Source organism: Suricata suricatta, chromosome 1 (genome assembly GCF_006229205.1).
Source record: "Suricata suricatta isolate VVHF042 chromosome 1, meerkat_22Aug2017_6uvM2_HiC, whole genome shotgun sequence".
Taxonomy (NCBI): domain Eukaryota; kingdom Metazoa; phylum Chordata; class Mammalia; order Carnivora; family Herpestidae; genus Suricata; species Suricata suricatta.
Window position 1 is genome coordinate 114184699 of NC_043700.1, and position 19495 is coordinate 114204193.

Below are 19495 nucleotides of genomic sequence, written 5' to 3' on the forward strand. Positions count from 1 at the left end.
ATAAATGTTTTTTTGAATGTGGACTATTTACTAAGTGCTGTTCCAGTCTAGATACTTTAAAAAAAAACAAGAGAATAAATAAACTGTATAGTTTTTCAGAGGTGATATGTGCTTTTAGATAAAAATCAAATCAGCAAGAAAAGATATGGAGAATAGAAGGTGAATATTATTTTATGTAGCTTCTAAAGGAAGTCCTCACTTAGAGGGTGATGCTTGAGCAGAGATTCGAAGGCAGGGAGTTAGTGAGCTATGCAGATCCTGGGGGAATTTCTTTTGGGGGTGACGAAAATATTTTAAAATTTGTTATGGTGATTGTTTCACAACTGTGAATACACTAAAAACATTTGATTACATCACATACTTTAAATAGATGAATAACGTAAGATGTTAATTATACTCCACAGGGAGGGTGGAGCCCCCAAGGTTTGCTGATTGAGTGGAGGTTCAGGGTGGTAGGAAGAGAGAGGAAAGGAGTGAAGGGGTGATGCGTTAAGCTTAACTAAAAGATGAAGTTGAAGAAAGTCTGCCGAAGTAGCAGGTTTGGGGAATGATTTTTGAATTCTGTTCAGTGGGGCGGGGGGTGGCTCCTGGGTGGCTTGCTCAGAGCATCTGACTCTGGGTGGCTGACTCTTGATCTGACTCTTGATTTTGGCTCAGGTCATGGTTACAGTTCCTGGGATGGAGCCCCGCATCAGGCTCTGTGCTGCTTTGGATTCTGTCTTCTCTCACTGCCCCTCCCCTGCTCTCTCTCTCTCTCTCTCTCTCTCTATCTCAAAATAAGTAAACTTTAAAAAAAGAATTGTTTGGGTCATGTTAGACATCTTCATAAAAATGTAGTGTTGCTAGTTCTACATATTATAAACATTATGTCTATATATGTAAATATATGTGTATTATAACATTTTTTCTGATTATGTAGGATTTCTGCTTTGTGGAAAGATATGAGCTTATTCCTATTTCATAGTTATTTAATCATTATGATTTATTAATAAGTCCAAGTGATTAATAGTGCTGTGACTAATAAATATAATTGAAATGATGATGTACATAAGACTGTAAAACAGTTGTCACAATGAGTGATACAACACTGTTATATTAGCAAATCAGTGGGGAAAGAGACTGTTGAACAGAAAAGGTGGGAAACATTACCAGTTGCTTCACTGTCTGGTTGTGTGCTTATAATGTGATGTCAAAATTAGCCTCTGAATGTAACTTCTAGTGCCCTAATCGATAAACTATGGAACTTTTAAAATCTCTCATATATATTCTTTGGTCTTTTCTCTCAAGAAAAGTCAGTCCCACTTTCTTCTGCTGAGCCTTGGCTGGAAAACTTACCTCAGAACTCTCCATGGCTCATTTTTAACATATTTACGGTATCAGCAAACACTCTGTATCCTGACGCCTGCTTACAAAATGTGGATTCAGGACTCAGAAAAGACTGAACTTGCACAAGCACATAACTGTAAACTCTATCAGAGCAACTATTCATTGTCATAACATTACTTTTATATGAATGTAGAAAAATATACTATGTTTTGGAGTTCCTGGGTGGCTCAGTCGGTTAAGTGTCTGACTTGACATTGGCTCAGGCCATGATCTCAACCATCCATGAGTTCAAGCCCTCACCTCAGGCTCTTTGCTGACAGCATGGAGCCTACCTGGGATTCTGTCTCCCTCTCTCCACCTCTCCTCTGCTTGCTTTCTCAAAAAGAAACACTTGAAAATACATTCCTACTACATTTGAAGAAAAATAAAATCCAGAGAGCCTAGATGTGAATTCTACTATGCATTTCTCGCCCCCCTGCATGTCTTTTCTTCCTTTTGAAAGAAAACAAAAGTTAATGTCTTCTCTCCCCTTGTCCCTTTCCAGAGAAGAGAGTGAGAGCGTGCTAACGCTGAAAGGCTTGACTCCCACGGGCATGCTCCCCAGCGGAGTGCTTTCTGGAGGGAAGCAGACACTGCAAAGCGGTAAGCAGGCGCACTGGTATTGGGAGGACCCTGTGCCCGGGCATCCCTGTCCGTGGTGCTGTCAGCCTGATTCATTCATCCATGTAAGCTCCGCCTTGGTCTGCAGTTCTCAGCGGGAAGAAGGGCTGAAACCCCACATCAGTTTGACCAGTCGTGTCCGACAGAATAGCTCCCTCTTCCCTGGAACATAGGCTTCCACCTCTGCCCACCGTCCACTCATGTACACCCTAACTGCATAGGCAGCCCCCGCCTGGAGACCGCCCACTTAGGTTGTCCACACGCGTGATAGCGTCGACAGCTAGGAGCCATTATGTTGCTAAAAACCATTTTTTTAATGACTCTTCTGCTAAATGTTCTGGTTAGCTGTCTGATTGAAAAAAATAAACACATAAATACACATCCGTTACAGTCTAGATTTTAGTGGAGAATGGAAGAACATTAAAATGGGTGATTTTGTTACCTGCTTGAATAGAAATTGGGAGTCCTACATGTCTTTTCTCTGATTTCTCCATCCAGAGCTTAAGAGACTCAGTAGAACCACATTTTATTTTTGGAAAAGAATGGAAACATTTCCTTTAAGATAGAGAGTTGTTTTTCCTTTTTTTTTTTTAATTAAAATGTGTAGATTTCTGGACAACTGCTCTCCAGTAGAAATTTTTGTGATAATGGAAATTTCTTTATCTGTACAGAGGCCACTGGCAACATATGACTATCGGGCAGTTGAAATACAGCAAGTATAAACCCAGAAACTGAAACAGATTTTTTAAATTTTAGCTAGTTTTTATTAATCTGCTTTCAATAGCCACATGTGACTAGTGGCCACCACATGAGACAGAACAGTTGCTTTATATTCTTTTATGTTTGTTAATTTTGTCTTGCCATTTTAACTAATACTACCATTATTTAGAGTCCAATTTTAATAATACTTTATGAAAATTTACTATTAGACTTTAAATCAATGAGTAAAAGTCAATAAAACAAAAATACGCTATAACATTTTAAAAACTAATCTCAGCCTCTTGCTTATTTTTCCATATCTTTCCTCAAATCTTTTTTTGTGTGTGTGTGCTTTTTTTTTTTCCCTATCTCTATCCCTCAATCTAGAAGATGCACGTATTCTTACGGTTGGTTACTTGATTTAGGCACACCCTTCTACATAGACTCATGTTCAGCATTACTATAATTTTCTTTATTTTCATATGAATTTATTCCAAAATCAACATCTTAGTTCCCACAAAAAGAACAAGTTTGTAAATGAAGATAAGAAAATACATCGAAGTATATTTCCCCTTGATTTATATTTAAAGATAATTTTAATGACTTAAAAACAAAAACTTCTCCCAACAAAATAAACATGCTTCCTAACAAATGAACATAAATGAATCATCTATATGCACAAAACACAGCTACCCAATTGACTGAAACCTGCATAGTTTCTGATAAGCACATTTTAAGGTACAGCAGGTGTCTTATCAGAAACTGTGGGCCACATTTGCTCTCAAAGGATACACTTAATAATGGGCAGTGCATATTTCTGACATGCTGGTGCTGGTGTGGTTCCAGATTTTTTGCTTTACTTTTGAACTTCAGTTATTTAAGTTCTTAAAATTATTTGTTTTGTTTCTAGATTTTCACCTGTATGTTTTCTTAGATTATTCAGTTTCCTTCTCTGTTACGTTCTGTTAAATCATTGGTGTGTTGTCCTGTGTTGAGCTCTGACACACACAAACACATACACATAGACTAGACATGAGGGTTGGAACCTCATTAGTCCTAAGAACTTGGAAACTCAGTATGTATTTTAAACCACATACATTAAAACAATTTTAGAATCCACTGTCTGCATTTCAAATTTGTCAAAAAGAAGAAACTGCTTAAATCTCTACTGTTTAGCTTTTCTCCATGGTGGTAAACATTTTACATTTTTATCTTAAGGGATTTAGAAGGCACTGTAAGGAAATTGTACTGCACATTTGGCAGCCGCTCTAGTCTTACAACTTTAAATTATAAGAAATATGCAAATTAAAGTCAAGAGGTAGAATTTTAGTATTAAACATTTTGAAGTTACAGACAAGTTTTGCATTTTAGCACTTAATTAGGGAAATATCAACTAGCCTTAATAACATGGAAAGGCTCAGACAGCTGGACTAGTGAGAATACAGACGCTAACCTTATAAAAATTGCTGATAAAGCAATGGGCTTTTAGCCTCTGAAATACGCTGAGGTTTCAGTATTTAGACCGCCTCTTCTTTAAAATGCTGATAAAATTCTTACTGCAACTGACATGTTACCACTTGATTATAGCATTTCAGGAATTTCATTTCCAAAGATGGTATCCCAGTAAAGAAAACTGATTTTAAATTTAGTTGCTTGGCAAAGGGACCCCAGACTCTATACATCATTGCCTCCATTTCCCCTTCTCCCTCACCGCTCTAGACACACTCAGTGTTGGTCTTTAAAGAGTGACATACACTATCAGGTCAGACGCATTGATTCAATTCTTCTAAATTCGCACAGACACAAGACACACAGAGATACACACTCCACTTTTGCACTGCACCAGGAATCACGACATGTAATATTGAATAGTGTGAATTATGCCACCGACGTTATGACACTGCTTCGAGGTCTGCCATTTTATCTGGCGTTTTAAAACCCTAGATTGCCAGGCACAACAGTGGCTTTATCATACTTTCTGTGTCAGATGTACATGTTAGAGTAACCTTGTCTCTTACCAATTCCATCTAAATAAAACTGTCTTGTGTTCCTCAAGGGTTCGTGATTTTGTCATTTATTGAACAAAACCCAGTTCACTCTGATAGGTGTATCCAGCTCATAAAATAAACTCACTTCGTTGTGTTTTTTTTTTCTTTCTTTATACCGTTTCTGTTTTATTGTCTGTGCCAGAATCCAGCACTTACAGGAACATTAATACTCTGAGCTCCCTTGAACGTCACTGATTTGTTCTTAGAATTAAAAATCCTCTGCTCATTTTTCTCATTCATTTTGCACCCCCTTTCTTCTCTTCAGCTACTGTTGAGGCTATTGAGGCTGATGAAGGTAAATTGGCCAGTCCCCTTTCTGTTGTACCTGCAACAGATAAGGGCTCTGCTGGGTGTATTCATTTTTTTTATTATTTTATTATTTTATTTTTTGCTGTAGCTTGTACAGAGTGTGTGGGTGTTGGGCTAACAGTTGTGGCTCAGTATTAACCATAATGTTCTTGCTTTAAAGGGGAAAATGTCCTTTTATGGCTTGTTTGTTTGTTGTTTTTTTCCCTTAAAGCTATGTTTGACTTCGCATACAACGAACCTAGGATAGTCATAGGACACCAAAGGATTATATATCTTGAACGATGTGGGGTGGGGGTTATAGCAACTATTTTGACAACTATCGGATAAAATAATATTCTTCGAGCTGGACCATGTCCCTCCGTCAAATCATTTTCAGTCAGCACTGAAAAGGAGAGGAGAAAAATAGCTTTATTAATTCTAGTCTTCAGAAGTTGCTAGCAAAAAAAAAAAAAAGTGTTCATTTGAATAGTGCTTTGTTGTAGTTCAACAATAATTTATGTCTCTATGGAACATTCCAACATGAGACAGCCACGCATGAGATAAACACTTCTGCGACCTACTGGTATCTGTAGGGCAGTTAGCACCAGCAGGATGCCATAAAGAGTTCAGAACTACTCAGTGGCTGTGGCAGTGACCATTAGGGGAGCAGTGACGATCCAGTCCTCACTCCCTGGACTGCTCACTGTCTGCTTTGGGTCAGGCACTGCGCTAGGTGCCGTCGGGGAAATCAAGAACTAGACGTCACCCACTGTGCCCTAGCACTACTCAAGGACAACAGCGTTGACCCTCTAGAAACTACTTCTGAATCAAGGGCTTAAAAATACATAGGTATTAGAGAACTGCGTATCAAAATACTTTCTAATATTATCCCCACCATAGCCTCTGGAAATTTTTTTAAAAAGAATAATTTGAAGTTCCCCTTTAAAACAAAATTCTTCAGTTGTATTTTGTTCTTGCAAGATCACTTTTTATTTTTCCCAAAATTGTGTGCGTATGGTCCTTTGATAATGATGTGAAAAGTGCCACTTTAGACTGTCGAATTTGCATATGATTTGGATACAGTAGGGGAAATGATAGCACTGTAAGAGAAAATACAACTGCTTCCTAAATAGCAGTGAATCGACTGCTATTTATGTGGGAATTCTCTATTCCTCTTGGCAAATTCTAATCTGCAGTGTGCATTCTTGTGGATAGTTTGGCTGTTTTCTGTGGTTTCTGTGACTCTGTGTTGTGTTAAGTATACTACCAATGTAAATTGCTAATACCCATTGTCTGACCAGCAACTACAGCAGAGCACATTCTTCGGTACCAGGCTAGACAGCTTGACTAGAGATGGAGCCCCATTCCGGACACATCCATTGTTCTAGCTAGATTCTGAATGTCTATGCTCTCACTCTATTGGCTTTCAAAACCTAGAGCTTCCTCATTTGCCATTAAAATTAACAAGATCGCTTCATAAATTATCATGTTGACAAACTTTTGCATTTATTCATTATGATGAAATGATATTCACAGTGGTTTAGAGAAAGAATAGAATACCACTCTGTGCCACTATTTTGTCCCTCAAAATAATTGTGTTTTCAGGGTGGGTGCTCATTAGACGGCTCTATTATTTTGCAATTTATTACCAATTTAGAGAAGAATTAAGAAGCTTTGCTTTGGGCCTTGGTCTTTCCCCATTTCCCCATCTTCTTCCTTTCATAATTGACTAATCACCATTTTGCTAACCTTTAAAGTCCAGAGGGGTGATACACTGTTTCTCATCGTGTAATGAGTTTGGAAATAACTGTGTATCTTTGAAGAATATCATCATACTAATAAAAGGCACTGCACATTTGGGTAGAACTGGCTGGCAAAGTTTCAGCTTGAAACTGCTTTCCTTTCCACCTCCCTGCCCCAAATAAGGTGGGGAGAATAAAGGTACCATGAGATTGTCCTTGGTCAGCCATGGAGATGCAGCCCAATTCAGCACTGGTGATTGGCCCGTCAATATCTGGCTTGCATATCACAGGAAGTAAAGCAAACTGATGTCATTGGTTGCCCATTTATGTACTTTATTTTCAGCTCACTGGTTGGTTTGTGCACCTACTGAAGAAATCCTTAAGTTTCTTGCACAAATGCCTTATCTATCATGGGAGCACACTGAGGGTTAATGAAAAATATTCAAATATCCATACTCCCTCTTGAGAATTCCATGTTTTCACTGAAAAGGGCCCAAGCCAATCCTGTCATTTTTGCTGAAAGTTCTGAAAGGCATTTCCCCCTTATTCTTGAACCATTACTTTACTTATATCTATATTGATCTACTAAGAAAGAATTTTCCTTTGATTTAGGCAGTAAGGGATACCAGGTGAACATCAGTTTGACCTGTTTTGCTGCTGAAGGACTCTGCTTATTCTACTGAGTCCTCACGATTTTTCTGAGTTTCTTTTACCTTAACACCCACTCCACATGCTTCCGAAGTTGAGTTGGAGAAGCAGGAGTGTATAATTCCTATTTTTACTTCATGCCACCATTGAGTTGTTTGCCAAGAGGTCTTTCTGGGATTCTGAGATGGCGTGGCAATGCCCCCAAAGTTTATTCCTCTTATAGCTCCTCTTACCTTCTGCTCTAAAGTCCTCTTCTAGACTTTTAGACCTAGCCCACCTGACTGTACTGAATTTGCCATTACTAGCACAGTGGAAGAGCAAAATTAAGGCTGTGTTATGGTCTGTCTAGGTTAGGGTGTTTGATACGGTAATCATGCTAATGACGTGGCCAGTTAATGCTCAATCTAGATCCCTGTCCCTGGTAGCAACTTTCTTCTTTACATATCCACTTCACATTTTGTTGATCTAAACGCTCACGAAGACCAGAGAAATGTTTACCTTTTACTAACTTGAAGAGGACATTTTGGTTGGCAAGAGACATTGGCTGTTTTCAGAACTTTTGGTTATCTTCAGGTATGGTAAGGAGTCTGTTGTGTTGTGTTCAGGTCCCGTCATTTTGTTCTCTACTAAAGGATTCCCCTCACTCACTGCGAAATCTCTAACCTCACCTGATGCAAAGCTGTGCCCTTTGCTTTTCTCCGGCTAACCTCTAACTTTTCTTTCTTTTTTTTTTTTTTTTTTTTAATGATTTTCTGTTTAGCCATCAAAGGATTTTCACCACAACATAAGATCACTAGCTTCGAGGAGGCCAAAGGCTTAGACCGAATTAATGAGAGGATGCCACCCCGCAGAGATGCCATGCCCTCTGACGCCAACCTTAACTCCATCAACAAGGCTCTCGCCTCAGAGACTAACGGCACGGACAGCAATGGCAGTAATAGCAGCAATATCCAGTGACCACTTCCTGTTCACTTTTTTTTTTTTTTTGAGCTGCAGGGCATGATGGGATTGCTGCCTATCAGCAGTTGGGTGTTCTTGCCTCTGACGGTAGCTTATTTGCTCTGGGGGCCAGGAATTGGATTCAGTTTACACTATCATTAAAAAAGAGGGAGAGAGATAATAAACTATATTTTGGTGGGGGTGGTGATTAAACACCTCTTTGGGGTATGCCTTTTAAAAATGCTTATAGGAAAAAAAATTTTAAAAAGAAAGCTAACGCTAGTATATACTGCAATGTTAGGGGAATGAACATGTTTTCCTACTGCATTGGGGACTTCTAGATAGGTTAACGAAAGGTCTTTTATTATGTTACTGGACACGAAAACTTTGTCTAATTTCTTACTCTATTGTACGTTTACAGTTGCAGCACTAAAAATGGATGACATCAAACATTTTTAACAAAATGATGTACAAACTAAATAAGGACTATTTATTGATAATGTTTTGCTACTCTTGTCAGACAATGGCTATAAAATGAATTAGGCAGTCTTAAAAAAAAACAGAAAAAGAAAAAAAAAAGAATGTTGCAAATTTGTTAAAATGCCAAAAAGGACAGTTTAATTTTGTACAGATTATGCTTACCTCAGGTTTCTTTAGTGCGCTTGAATGCCCTTCTTTCCATATAACACTTATCTTATTAATTTAGCAATGAATATCTTTCCTTTTCTTTAAGTTTAAAAAAAACTGGAATAATTACATCTATCTTTTTTTGCTGTTTATATTTAGGGGTTGGTTTTTTTTGTTGATAAATCAAGTCTTGGTTGTGGCTTGCCGAATTAAATATTTATGAGTGGTGCATTTTTAAGTATAGTGAACAAGACACCATATTAAGTACAGTGATAAAGCATCTATATTCTGTAAAAAAAAAAAATCTGCCTATGCATGTTTTTTAAGAAACAAAAACGGCTGTATCGGCCTGTACGGGACTGTAATGCGCTTAGTGGTCTGACATATCCTGGAAATGTATGTATACTGGCGTACTTTATATTCTCTAAAATGCTTAATGCCTTTGAAATTTTGTAATCAAAAAAGCTTTGAAAAAATCTAAAGGGGAGAGTATTCTTAAAAGTTTTTAACATAAGCTTGTCAGTGCACATATAGATGGTTAGCATGTTTAGCAACCCTTGTGAAATTTAAATAAGTTTGTAGTTACATGTGAAACTCTAAATGCATGGTAACTGTTAATGTCACCACGGTTTAGTTCTTTCGTTCTGTTCTGTCATGTGCCACAAAATATGTACTTTTTTCACTTTTTTCCCTTTGTATATCAGTTACGGGTTACAACTGGTTCATTCTGAAAACAACAAGAGTCCATTCATATTTTTTAACAATTGTATAAGTGCCCAAGTAATTCACTACAGCCTAAAGCCTTGCCTTTGTAATTTGACTTCTGAAATGTTGGCAATCAAAGCATGCACTTGTAACAATGACAAAGACAAAGCATTTTATATTACTACTCAATAAAATGTGCATGAACTTAAAGAACTCTCATCCTTTCGCTGAGTCTGCTGAAGGGAGTCACGTTCACAACCACCATGCTGTCTCCTTCGAGGTGCTGGGCCCACACCACACTTCGCAGATTTACTCCCCCAGGCTTGTCTAAGGGCCTGGTGATCGAAGGTGCGGTGCCTACTTCCGCTGTAAGAATCGTGGTGGCTTGTGTCTCAAATCAGACACGAGAAATGTACTTAAAAGAGCAAATGCCGTCTTCTGGCTCCCTTGAATGTGGGAGCCAGTTAAGAAACCAGAGCATTCCTTTTTATTGAAAAACAAGAATTGTTATCAGGTTGTTTCAGTTGTACTGGATGCCCTATCTGCTAGAGCGAAAAGAACTAAGCTGCCTAGCGCGTTTTCAGCACGGAAGAGAGTTGCATTTGTATGGATATGAAATTTGTATGCTGGCGCCTTGGCTCATATCGTATCACCTGGAGAGTTCAGATACACCAGATCCTAGTGGGTTTCTAACATTGCTCATTTTCAGGGCACTTTGGTTTATGTAATAAAGTATGCCTGTGACACTAGATAATTAAGACTATGGCAATTAGTGACATAGGGTACCAAAACAGAGATGTTCTAGATCTATTCTCTGACAAAGACTATCCCAAATTCATTTTAATGGCTACAAACATGTTTTCCTGTGGATATTTTCCCATCCTTAAAAAATGACATCCAAGGAAAATATTTAGATGCAGCCTATTAGAACGATGTGAAAGAAATGGTAATTCTGATACTGAGGTGTTTATTTTCTTTCTTATAACTGCAGAGAAAATATCCTGACCAAAAAAAAAAAAAGAAAAAGAAAAAGAAAAAAAATCATCTGGGGGTGGTTCCTTTCTTTTACAAATTGTGCTGAGGCAACTATGGCATAGAAATAAACATTTGACATTAAAATAAGCAGTTGATGTGAGTATTGCTTGGTCTTTCTGGTCAATAGTTAGGAAAGTAACGCTGTGTATTTTTGCAGAATAGCTCAGTCTACCGAAGAAATCAAAATAGAACTGAAGTTATTTCTCCAAAAGGGATAACACTGCCAGATCATCAGTTATTAGGGCTTTCTCCCTCACTTTTGGAGAAACTTGGATTTTTTAGTTCTTTATGCCACGGGACCTTTGACTGTACATATGCACATACATGCGTGCACACACACACACCCACATACACACAGAAACAACCTCCTTTCCCCTCCTTAACCCACCTCTAAGGTAACTTACCTCTCAAGAGGTTCAAACTCAGTGCTGACTGGTCATCTAGCTTTTTAAGGAGTAAGAGTTAGATTTGACTGACCCTAGGTTGGCAATATTCCTCTTATGTTTATTCTTTTAAAATATTTTTGAAGAAAGAAAACTCTTTGGAGGCTAAAAGGGGATGATGAGGGGAACAAAGTGGTGGAGTAGAGGACATCCCTGTACATGGATAGTGGCATGCCTTAGGGTAGAGTGCCAAAGTGGAAGTATCTTGTGTCATCAGCCCGGCAAGTGTCACGGTGACGCTCAAGTCCCCAGAGTGATCTTGTCCTGAAACAGTCCTTTCTCCCTCACCTCCTCACCTTCATTGAAATAATTAACTTTAGTACCCATCCAACCTTCTGCCTTGAAGCCAGGACCCCGAGGTGAAGCCAGCACCACAGGAGGGACGGTGGGAATGGCCTTCCTAAAATGTCTCACACTTTTCCTTGACTACTTCATGCCCCATTCCCTGGATGCCTCTTGTCCAACTTAGTTAAGAAGCAGAGACCTTTCAGTTTGCCCTGCCTGACCACCTGCATGTCTTCAAACCTATAAGCCCCTTGAGTTCAACAAATCTGAGCTCCCCAAACTAGGAAACCCTGTACTATTTCTGGTAATCACATTTTCAAAAGGCAATATTGACCTTTTGGAATGCATGTGTGTAGGAGAGTGGAGATCCAAGCAGGGGAGAGGGTTTTCTTTAAACAGGAAACCTAAAACATGAACAGAAGTTGACATGATCCCTATCCTATTAGGTTGGTTATTCCAAAAGACCTCACTTAAATCAGAAAAATGCCCACTTGTCATAAAGTAAAAGTTGCTAATGAATGAGGCTGCTTCAGCAGAAGGTAAACTACCGGAGAATGTGGGTGCCTCCCCTTCACTGGAGACCTCCATACCTAGGCAGACTTGACCAGCACCACAGCCATCTTTTATACAGTGCTGCGTGGAAGAAGCTATACCAGACATACTTGAAGGGGCTCTCTTCAAAGATAATATCAAAGGTACCCTTCCACAGTAGGATTCTAAATTCCATTCATTTTTTTCGTCTCTTGAAAGTAATAGAACTTTGATTCAAAACTCGTTTCCTAGAACCCTGTGTTTACAGGAACTCCGCCGTGGGGCTGAGCTTCCTGTATCAACCAAAGCAGCCTATTTATCTCTTTTGCACATCGTGATCCTCTACAAGACGTCAGCTGAGGCGTCCACACTCGATTGGCAAAGCGCCAAACTGACTGTGGTAGACTGTTAGCTCCAAACAATGTTAGCTGAAACTCCAGTTCTACCTGAGGTGTTGCTGTCAAGTTATATTTTGAAGTCATTTTATACCAAGTGCTGGGCATAGCTGTTTCTTCCCAACAGCCCCCTCCTGCCTACAAGACTAAGTCCAGGCTCTTCAAGGGGGTGTGTAAGGCTGTTCACAGTCTGGCTCTTGCCAGCCTCATCTTCCCCCACTTTCCCCAACATGACCCTGAGCTTTAGCCATGCCAGACATTTCAAAACGCTCAGAAAACACCAGGTTTCTTTAAGCCTCTGAGTCTTTGTTCATACATCATCTATGTGGAATGACCTCACTTTCACAGAGGTCGAATTTACCTCACTCAGACGAGGCATTTCCTCCTCTCTAAAAGCGTAGTGTCCTGGCCTGTCTCTGTCTTAACACTTAACACATGTGTATAATAGGCCATTGTCTTCAACTCTGTCAGTGAGAATCGGTGCTTATCTTTGTTTTTTCAGCATGTCACAGTGGCTGCCATAATTTTCTTTTCTTTTTTTTTTTTTTTTGGAAGAAAGGCAGGTAGGAAAATAGGAGAAAAATCCTTTTTATTTCATGGTCTCACGAAATGGCTTGTCCCAGAGTCAAAATGTCCAATCTTTTTGGAGAATGGCTGAAACACTTGCCCCAGTTTAGTGCCCCCCACTGTTTCTCAATGACCATCTTCTGGAGCCTGGAGTGGAGTCTATATTTTAATAAGTAGGCACCAAAATTTTTATGATCAGAAAAGTTTGATAAACCATGCCCTACTTTATTTCCAGAGCAAATTTAAAATTCAGCCCTATATTTCCGACTCAACAAATATCTAGTAGGGACAAATATTTTACCATTGTAGCTACACAGAATTATGTATGATAAATTTAATTTTTATTTACAGTTGCTTATTGAATTTAGGAGAAACTATGGGAGTTAGTTAAGTATTCATGTAAACCTTAACACTGGCTACAAGGCACGTTATGGAGAGAAGGCAATGGCATTTTTAAATTTCTAATAGTTCACCCAGAAAAGAAGATTAGGGTGGTAAAGCATCTGGATGCTTCTCTGTGAAGAATCAATAAAGAAGCCTCATGTGTTTTGAAGACAATGAAATGCTGTCATATTGAAAAACCCTCCCACTACAACAACCAGCTTGCCATAAGTTGTTCAAACAACGTTTCTTGAAGCACAGTTTATCTTCAAGAATCTCATAATGTACTTGAAGTCTTAGCATAAAAGAGCCATTCCTTTGGGTTCAACAGCACTTTCTCCAAAAGTTAGTTATTAAGAAATACACATTAGAGGAGCGCCTGGGTGGCTCAGTCGGTTAGGCCTCCAGCTCCGGCTCAGGTCAGATCTCACGTCCCTGGGTTCGAGCCCCTCATCAGGCTCTGTGCTGACAGCTAGCTCAGAGCCTGGAGCCTGCTTCTGGTTCTGTGTCTCCTTCTCTCTCTGACGCTCCCCCGCTCATGCTCTGTCTCCCTCTGTACCAAAATAAATAAAACATTAAAAAAAAATTTTTTTTTTAAAGAAATACACATTAGAGTAGGAAACCACAGCCCCTGTCAGCTGCTAACACCTTAATGAGTTTTAACATCACAGTTCTGGCAGGGCTGGCCAAAGCCTAATGAAGATAGGTGTTTTGTAGAGGAGAAGACCCCAGCTAGGGCCTGGGGCAGCGCCGGCAGCGAACTGGTGGGAGCTCCGGCCCTCCGAGAGGGTGACTGCCATTTGATCAACTGGTGCCGTCACTGCGTCTTTGTGCTAGGCACATGCCCGCAGAGAGAAGACAATGAAACTCAGGACAGTCTCTCCTCTCACAAGATGCAGTAACAGTGAAAATAAAGCAATGCTTCATGCCACGCGCGCTCACTTCTGTGTAATGTTCTCTACAGGAGTTCCAGTCTGGAGTTAGACCTAGCTTGGCATTTTTATAGCCCCGCTCCTTAGTGGTTATCTGTGTGACCTTGAGAAACTTCCTAAAGCCTCTTTAAACCTGATTTGTTCCTTGGTAAAATGAGGGCAATAAGAGTAATCAATTCCTAAACTTCCATAGGGATTAAGAAAGACAAAACAAGGAACGTACTTACTCTGGTGGCCGGCACAAAATAGCCATTCAGTAAACTTCAGTTTTCGCTGCGGCATTCAGTAATATGCTGCGTTGCACGAGTGCTTGTGATAAATATGCTGCAGACAAAAACTGTGTGTGTGTGTGTGAACATGTATGTGTGCGTGTGTTCAGGGTTGGGAGGGTACGAGTAGTCAGAAAATTCTCCTAGAAGAAATGACATTTGATGGGAACCTTCCTATGAGGGTAGATTGGTAGAGGAGGGAAATAGGGAGGAAAGTGGAAGGCACTCCAGCCTGCAAGAAAAAGTAAGAGCAAAGGAGAAACTCCAGAAAAATAGTGATACGTCAACCTTTGTGGTTAAAATAAAAGGGTGGGGTGCACAAAGAGAATGGTAGGCAAGAGAGGGGCCACATCAGTTACTTGTATCAGGACGTCTTTCAGCTGCAAGTAACCAAATTCCTGATTAACTCTCCTCAAGCCATGCTAACACGTACAGTTACTAACAAGGACATCTGGGACTTACTGGTCTTAGGATTCGGTCCGTGGCTTAACATTATCATCAATGACCCAGGGTTTTTCCAAGATGCTTCTCACACCATTCTTCTTTTGCCTTCTGTCTTCATGATTTCAAAGGACAGATACAGCTCCTGGCATAGCTTTCTAATACCTGACCACTGGAAAATACTGCCAAAATAACTTATAAATAAAGCAAAGCTGAAGTTCTTCCTTACAACAGTCTTGCAACCTCTACCCTTGTAGAGTCAAAGTAAATCTAAAGGAGTAAATCTAAATCTAAATGGGATAATACTTATGAAGGGTTTTGTTTGGTTGGTTGGTTGGCTAAGGTTTATCTTTCTATGCGGGACCTAGTAAGAATTGGACAAAGTGTAAAATACAATATTTTAAGATTGGCAGAAATAGCAAAGAGAAAGTTACTAAGTGAATTTTAAAGAGTAGCAATAACTTTTGGGGTTAAGGTAATAGACTATTTATGGTATCTTAACTTATTTATTTAAGATATGCATGAAATTGAAAGCAAAAATTATAAAAATACAAATGCAAATGAAATAAATCAAAGAAGATTTTAACAAATGGAAAGACATGCTGAGTTCACAGATTTGAAAACCTAATATACTTAACATGTCAATTCTTCTCAAATGAGTCGACAGATTTAATGCAATCCCAACGAAAACCTTAGCAGGATTTTCTTCTAGATATAGACAAGTTGATTTTAAAATCTCTATTGAAAGGAGAATGATCGAGAATAGCCAAACTCATGGTTTTGTGAGTTCAAGCCCTGCATCTGGCTCCATGATGATGCCCCTCCCCCAACATGCACACACGTGTGTCTCAAAAATAAAACAAAACTTAATTTTTTTTATATTAAAAACACAGAATATAAAATCTTTCCATGAAAGCACAGGAGAGTATTTTTGTGACATTGGGTTTGGCAGAGATTTCACACATATGACACCAAAAACCAGAAAGCTATACAAGGGGAAAAAAGGATAAATTGAACTTCATCAAAATTACAATGTTTTTGCTTTGCACAGGGCATCAAGAAAATGAAACACAATGTAAACCATAGTTTGGGATAAAATGTCTTCAAATCATTTCTTTATCAAGTGATTGTATACAGAATATATACAAATCTCTCCAAATACTCCAACAAACAAACCAATTAAAAAATGAGCAGAAGATGTTAACAATCACACCAAACAAGATATATGGGTGGCAAATGCACACGTGAAAAGGTGCTCAACATCAAGAGTCACCAGGGAAATATAAATTAAAGTCACAGTGGGATCGCACCATATGGCTGTTTGGATGATAACACACATTCAGCAAAAGTTTTAAAAATTATAATATCAACTTCTTGGGGAGATGCAGGGCAACTGGAACTCTCAAACATTACTTGAGGAGATCTAAAACATTGCAGCCACTTTGGAAAACGTTTTCTTAAAAAGTTAAGCAGTTTCAGATAAAGGTAACTTTTTAAAAATATTTTTTTAACTTTTTATTTTATTTTTGAGAGAAAGAGACACAGTGTGAGCAGGGGAGGGTCAGAGAGAGAGAGGGAGACACAGAATCCAATGCAGGCTCCAGGCTCTGAGCTGTCAGCACAGAGCCTGACACAGGGCTCGAACCCATGAACTGTGAGATCATGACCTAAGCTGAAGTCGGGTGCTTAACTGACTGAGCCACCCAGATGCCCCAGATAAAGGTACCTTTTGCCCCAACAATTCCTTCTTAGTTATTTACCTTAGAGAAATGAATACGATGCTCAGACAAAACTCTGGATATAAATGTTTATAGCAGCATCACTCACAATTACTGAATCCTGGAAACAACAACTCAAATGTCCTTCAACAGGCAAATAGATAAACAAAAGGCCGTACCTCCAGTTTAATGGAATACTACTTAGCAATAAAGAGAAATGAACTATTTGTTATTGATTGAATTGTGTCCCCTTGCCCAAAGGGCATGTTGAAATCCCTGCTACCACTACCTAAAAATGTGACCCTATTTAGAAATAAGATTATTGCAGATGTCATTAATTAAGATGAGGTCATATTAAAGTAAGTTGACCCCCTAACCCAATATGATGATGCCCATATAAGATGACGTCCATGTGAAGACAGAGACACACAAGGAGAATGCCATCGGATGATGAAGACAGAAATTGGAGTTACAACAGCTGCAAACCAAGTAACTCCGTAGACTACTTACAAACCACCAGGACCAAGAAGAAGCAAGAAGAGATTCCCCTACAAGTTTCAGAGGGAGCAACACCTTGCCTACACCTTGATTTCAGACTTCTAAACTCAAGAACTGGGAGACAATAAATTTCTATTGTTTTTTAATGTTTATTTATTGGGGGGGAGGGGCAGAAAGAGGGAGGGGTACAGAGAATCTAAAGAAGGCTCTTTGCTGTTAATAGACAGCCTGATGCAGAACTAGAACCCATGGACCACGAGATCATGACCTGAGCCGAAGTCAGACTCTTAACCAACTGATCCACCCAAAATACTCTAAATTTCTATTGCTTTAAGCCATGCAGTTTGTAGGACTTTGTTATGACCGGCCTAGGAAACTAATGCACTACTGGAACATATAACATAGTGATCTAACATGCATGGGGCCAAATGGAGGAAGCTTCAAGAATTATGGAGGGTCTGAAATCTTACTCTCCTCTCGAGGGAACAATTTAGCCTGCCACAGTTTCATGGGTGGGGACAGAAGACAGGAGACTCCTAGGTCAGAGACAAAGGCCTTTATTACCCACAGCACAGCAGCACACATAGCATAGGCTGAACGTTCAAGTCAGTTTCCCTAGTCCCTAAGCCATGGACATAGAGCAGATCCAGGAGAGAGAGAGAGAGAGAGAGAAAGGACTGAATTTTTTGTCACAGCAAAGGAATTCCACCTTAGAAGGCCCCCAGTCTTATCAAGCAATCCTACCCAACATTTGCCATATAATCATTACAATCCTGGTCAGTAAATGAATCTACCCTCTGCCTCGGAGGGAGCACCTACCTCCCTTTTAGCAAACAGCCTTGAGATTATCACAGCAAAGGCCTCAGAAGTAGCCTGGAGCAAAAGCTGTCTCAAAGCTGTCGCAAAGCTGTCGCAAAACCGGAATTGAGCCCCTGCAGAATCCAGTCTCAAAAGATTACACACTGTGTGATTGTATTCATGTGACATTCTGGAAAAGGCAAAACTGCTATGACAGCCTTCAGCTCCATCAGTGGTTCTCAGAGATTAGGGTGTGGGCGAGGACGGCTCAAGGTGAGGGGATTTTTTGGGGTGATGGATGGAACTATTCTTTGACTGGATTGTGGTGATGCTTATGTGACTCTATACATGTTTTAAAACTCAGAACTGTACATCAAAACAGGAGCTAATTTTACTGTGTATAAATTAAAAATTTTAATAGACAAAAATTTCATCTTTTATTAAGACGTAATTGACCTATAATATTGCGTTAGTTTTGAGTGTACAACATAATGATTTGATATATATGTATGTATAAAATAATTGCCCAAATAAGTTTAGTTAACATTCATCACCACACATAGTTAACAATATTTTTGATAAGATAATATTTTTTAAGTTTATTTATTTTTTTGAGAAAGGGTATGCACACGTGCGGAGGGGCAAAGGGAGAGAGAGACACAGCAGAATCTGAAGCAGGCTCCAGGTTCTGAGCTGTCTGCACAGAGCCGGAGGCAGGACTCAAACTCACAAACCGTGAGATCACGACCTGAGCTGAAGTCAGTCACTTCCGAATGAGCCATCCAGGCACCCCCAAGATGAATAATATTTTAAGATGAATAAAATCTGAAGATTTAATGTGCAGCATGGGGACTGCAGTTGGTAACACTACTGTAAAATTGAAATACTTCAAGAGAGTAGCACTTAAATGTTCTCACACACAGAGGAAAAGATAAATACATGAGGTGATGGATGCGCTAATAAACTAGATAGGCCAATCATTTCATTAGATATAATCAATCCCTCATGATTTCACTTTAAATATATTTTTATTTATAAATTATAGCTCAATAAAGCTAAAAAATAAATAACAGTGTAAACATATTATTAATATGGAGGTATATACCAGAATAAATAGCTATGTGTTGAAAATAGTGATCTGTAAGGAGTAGGTATTGAGCAGCTAGAAGATATCCAGAGTGCAATGTTGCTTATGTTGAAAGTCTCCTAGTAGTATTTGAATTTTTAAAGTCCTGTACATGATTTAATTTCTCTTTAAAAGAGAAAAATCACAACCGAAATAACAAAAATTTCTTTTATTCCCCCCAAAACATTGGTAATGTCATAGTTAGTACAATTTTTTTTCTGAAAAGCTCAAAGTGATATCAATGCAAATGTGAGCCATTCAATGACCTGAAGATAGAAATGCTTTTTTTTTTTTTGCCTAAGGAAAAAGTGGGAGTTGAAGAGATTAAGACCCTTATTTGTGTTACATTTTAGGTGTTTGTTTAAAATAATTAACAAAGGTCAAATACTAGTAC

General features: G+C 39.0%; 1 protein-coding gene across 2 annotated transcripts in view; it reads left to right on the forward strand.

The window, feature by feature from the left end:
- The window catches only part of PPP3CA (protein phosphatase 3 catalytic subunit alpha), a 319865-nt gene extending 309061 nt beyond the window's left edge, over positions 1-10804 (forward strand). Inside the window, exons 12-14 of one of the 2 annotated variants that reach the window (XM_029942672.1) lie at positions 1871-1968; positions 4999-5028; positions 8172-10804. In XM_029942672.1, coding sequence (XP_029798532.1) covers positions 1871-1968; positions 4999-5028; positions 8172-8368 — 325 coding nt within the window. In that variant the 3' untranslated portion in view covers positions 8369-10804. The remainder of the gene's footprint in view (positions 1-1870; positions 1969-4998; positions 5029-8171) is intronic. The other variant, XM_029942676.1, reaches the window with a different exon arrangement.
- The last annotated feature ends 8691 nt before the right edge of the window (positions 10805-19495 follow it).